The following is a 4,468-nucleotide window of genomic DNA, read 5'->3' as shown; positions in this document are numbered from 1 at the left end:
AAAATATAACCAATTTTCATTATGTACAAACATTACATTACACAATGTACAGGTTAAAAACACTACAAAAAATGGCAGGCCATGGGTGAACCGAAAGGAAAAAAAGAGAAATGTAGAAAACATGGGAAAAAAGAATAAATTTAAATACTGCACATTTCATAAAAATTACATTAGCTACAAACAAGGTTTTCTTTTTGTTTGTTTGTTTGTTTGCAAATATCAAACAGTACTGACGTGATTGGAAATCTTTCCCAACGATTTCATTATTTAATTTCTTTTTTGTTTGTTTGTTTGTTTTTAAGGCACATCTTGCATATTCATACGTAACAACACCGGATCTGCTCAATAACTTAAAGGCTCTCGGGAGTGACCTAGTCGTGTGCGTGCAGGGACGTGTGTACTCGGGCGGGGAGGGTGTTGGGCTACACTTTCTCAGCCGTGTCAGTCTGGGGAGCCAGGTATCTAGTCGAGGGGGCTGGGTAGAGGGGGACCCCGATCTCCTGAAGGTCGGGGAGCCGTGCGGGGCGCGGCGGGGAGAGCAGCGTGATCGTCCGGTCAAAGTCCCTGTGCAGCACTTTCTCGTAGACGCTCTGAAGCCCCACTGTTTTCAGCAGCTGGGCTTGGTAAAAGTTGTCCCTGCGAAGGGGGTCCCTCGGCAAGGACGTGCTCTTGCAGAACGTGGAGAGGGGTGCTGAAGGATGGGGAGAGGGGTGAGGGTTGGCTCGGCCGCAGGAAGGGCTCCAGCAGCGGTCTGAGTGACCCAGGATTTTGCACTCGGCCGTGCATGCCCACAGACCTGAAGTGAAAGAGGAAAAGGAGAAACCTGTCGTTATTGGGGGAATAAATCCACATCAGTCCTGGGAGTCGTCAGGCACGGGATGATTCAGTGCCCTGACAGTGCCAGTCAGCGCTCTACGGCACCACGGAAAAACATGCTTGGGAAGGTTATGTTGTTTTGCTAGGGGCACTCCTCACAATCCTAACTTTAAGAGAAGCTGTTTTTTTGGGGGGGACACACACCTCCTAATCCTAGAATACTCCCAGCATCTGCTGATTTATGCTAGGTGCTCAGTGCAGAGAGGAACTGGCACCCAGCAGCCTGCTGTGAAGAGAAGGGCAGTTTGAGTCATCTAGCATCAGGTTTCCCCCTCCAGCCCCCCTGCCTAATCACTGTGCCCCAGGGATGGGTCCCTCCATCTCCATCCACCTCCCCATCCACCTGTCTGTCTGTCCAGAGTGGCCAGTCAGGAGCAGGGGCTGAGCCCTTACCGTTCTGCATGTGTGTGATGAGGTCTTTCTTCAGTGCATCTCCGCTAATATCTGAGTCACTGTCGTTGAAATCGCTGTCACCTTTGCCGCTGTCTTTGCCACTGAATTTCTCTGCCTCCCGGCCAGAGATGGTGTTGAACGAGTGCCCCTTCCAAATAGCCACAGGGGGAGCAGGTTCCTTGCTGTAGTTCGGAGGGGCAGCGAAACCCTGCTGGGGTGGGGGGATCAAAGGAGAGGTGAGAGGGGAAGCAGGGAAGGGTAAATCAACATCAGAACCACATTTCTGCAACTCACATCTGTTGAGATCCACACCCCCACCCCCACCAGCCCATCCCCTTCACTGCATCAGGATCTTACCTCCCCACTCGGTCCTCTGAGCCTCTTCTGACCATCGTAGAGACAAGTGCTGTCGCTGCCACTCTCAGTGGTGGAGATCTCCTCAGCAGCTGGGGAAGGGTCGGGGCTGGTGAAAGAGGTTTTGCTGGGAAAGGTTCGTACCTCAAAGACATTCCCCCTCTGGCTGCTGTCCTCCTGCCGGCCCTTCTCCAGGTGGGAGATGTCTATCTGCTCCTTTAAGGAAGAGTTGTTTTTGATCTCATTGCCCTTCTTGCGCCGGTTGCAGGTGGTGGCAATGGTGATTATAGCCACCAGGAGGAGGGTGCAGCTGCCCGCCAGCACGATGATCACGATCAGAGGAATGTCCCACTGTAAAGCCTTTCCTTCCCAGGAGCTGGGCTTGGCTATCTCCTGGATACTGGAAGGGGCAGTGGCGGTCACCAGGAAGTTGACTGTGGCAGTTGTGGCCAGGGGGGGTCTGCCATTGTCTGTCACAGTGAGGATGACCTTGAACAGCTGTCCCAGCTCTTCAGAGAGGTCGCCCCTCAGCACAATGTCCCCAGTACTTGGGTTGATGGTGAAAAGGTCCTGCTGGGGCTCTTCCAGGAAGGCAAAGGTGAGCTCGGCATTGGCCCCATCATCTGCATCTTGAGCTTTGATCTGGGCCACCAAGGAGTCGCGGGAGGTCTTGCTGGACACACCGATTTCCACTGACCCATTGGTGAGCACTGGGTGGATGATGACAGGAGGATTGTCGTTCTGGTCCACCATCCTCACTTTGACAAGGGTGCTGCTAGAGAGCTGTGGGGAGCCTCCGTCAGTGGCCTGGATCCTCAGGTCCAGCTGCTTGAGGATCTCGTAGTTGAATGTCCTGAGGGCATAGATGGCACCGGTGGCGGGATCTACTGAGACGTAGGTAGAGATGGGGGCCCCCATGACCTGTGTCTCCAGGAGCCGATAGGTGACCTTGCCATTGTGGCCAAGATCGGGGTCACGGGCCACCACGGTGGTGATATAGGCACCCGGGGGGTTGTTTTCTGGCACGGCCACCTCATAGAGGGGCTTGGTGAAGAGTGGAGCGTTATCATTCTCGTCGCTCACCCGCACGGTGTATTGGCGGACAGTCTTGAAGGGTGGTGAGCCCAGGTCCTCTGCCACCACAGTGAGGTTGTACTCTGGGATGCGCTCACGGTCCAGGGCTGCCGTGGTGACAATCATGTAGCTGTCCTCGTAGGCACGCTGCAGGGCGAAGTGGTCGTGGCCACGGAGGCTGCAGCGCACCTGCCCGTTGGCGCCTGAGTCACGGTCTGAGGCGCTGACGAGGGCCACGAAGCTCTCACTGGCCGCTGCCTCGCTGACATAGGCCACGCCGGCAGAGCTGGTGGCACCACGGAGGGCGCTGATGCTTATGCGCGGCGCGTTGTCATTGACGTCAGCGAGGCGCACAACAACAGTGCAGGTGGCGGCACGGGGGCTGGCGCCGCGGTCCTGGGCACGCACGTCCAGCTCGTAGGTGCGGGTACGTTCGTAGTCCACGGTGGCCTCCAGCGTGAGGCGGCCCGAGCGTGGGTCGAGGCGGAAGAGCCGTCGAGCCTCAGGGGGCACCTGGCTGCCGAAGGCGTAGACCACCTCACCGTTGGGGCCTTCATCAGGATCATCAGCATCCAGGTCGAGCAACAAGGAGCCGGGCGGCGCGTCCTCAGGCAGCTCCACCGTGACCGAGCCCTGGGCAAAGGCAGGGCTGTTGTCATTGGCGTCGAGGACGCGGACATGCACGGTGGCTGTGCCTGAGCGTGCTGGGCTGCCACCATCCTTGGCCACAAGCTCCAGCGTGTAGGAGGGCTGGCGCTCGCGGTCCAGCTCCTGGAGCAGCACCAGGTCGGCGCACCGGGCCCCATCTGCCCGTGTCTGTGCCTCCACGCCAAAGTGGCTGTTGAGGGACACCTGGAAGCTCTGGATGGAGTTGGAGCCCACGTCCTCGTCCACGGCCACCTCCAGCGGCAGGCGAGTGCCAGGCGCGGCGCTCTCCGACACCTCCAGCGCCATCTGGGCACGGGGGAACCGTGGCGCGTTGTCGTTGATGTCACGCACCTCCAGCTCCACGTGCACCAGGCGGTAACGCTCCCGCCAGCAGCTCACCACGTCGAAGGCCAGGACGCACTGGGGGGCTTGCCCGCACAGCCGCTCCCGGTCCAGCCCCGCTTCACCGATGCTCAGCTGCCCGTCCTCCTCCCGCACCCTCACCAACGAGCTGTTGCTAAACTGCCGCATCAGGCGGAAGCTCATTTCTCCCGGCGCCTTCACCGGCATCTCGTCGGCCAACGTACCGATCACCGTGCCCGGCGCCCCTTCCTCGTCGGTGCGGTACCTCACCGTCTTGCAGCGGGACAGGGTCAGCAGGCAGGCGACAGCTAGCAGCCGCAGGGGGCTCATGGCACTTGCGCGGGGCTCAGCCCGACGGCGCGGTCCGGGGTGGTGATGCGCGATACCGGAGGGGTTAGGGGAGGGGATGTTTGGGGAAGTGGGGGGGGAGGTGATGCGCGGTACTCAGAGCACGGCTCCGCGAACTCGCCGCCGCCGTCTGCGCCCCCTCCGCGCCTCCGCGCGGCCTTTCATAGACGGCGCTATGCAAATGAGCGGGCGGCGGAGCCAATGGGAGGCGGCGGGGCGCGGGCGGCCCCCCGGCGGTCCCCGAACCGGGGCGGCTCCGGCAGCCGGCGGGAGCGGGGGCGCGGGGCGCTCGCCTTTGTTTTCTTTAACTCTCCCGGGTTTGGGGCTTTTCCTTTTTTTCCCCCGGCTTTATTCCTCTCCCTCCTTTCTTTCCTTTTTTTTCCCCCTTTCTTTCTTTTTTCTTTAATTCTTT

At 59.0% G+C, this 4,468-nt stretch overlaps 1 protein-coding gene across 1 annotated transcript; it reads right to left on the bottom strand.

Moving 5' to 3' along the window:
• Nucleotides 1-422: 422 nt before the first annotated feature.
• PCDH8 (protocadherin 8) lies at nucleotides 423-4,038 on the bottom strand (the record flags this gene model as incomplete). Its single annotated transcript, XM_084279049.1, has 3 exons — nucleotides 423-796; nucleotides 1,270-1,480; nucleotides 1,627-4,038. 3 exons carry the CDS (start codon nucleotides 4,036-4,038, stop codon nucleotides 423-425), a joined length of 2,997 nt encoding a protein of 998 aa, XP_084135175.1.
• Nucleotides 4,039-4,468: the final 430 nt, after the last annotated feature.

Source organism: Gallinula chloropus, assembly GCF_964237585.1.
Source record: "Gallinula chloropus genome assembly, chromosome: 1".
Classification (NCBI taxonomy): domain Eukaryota; kingdom Metazoa; phylum Chordata; class Aves; order Gruiformes; family Rallidae; genus Gallinula; species Gallinula chloropus.
The sequence above is the reverse complement of the archived record's forward strand: the minus strand, read 5'-3'. Positions and strand labels throughout refer to the sequence as shown.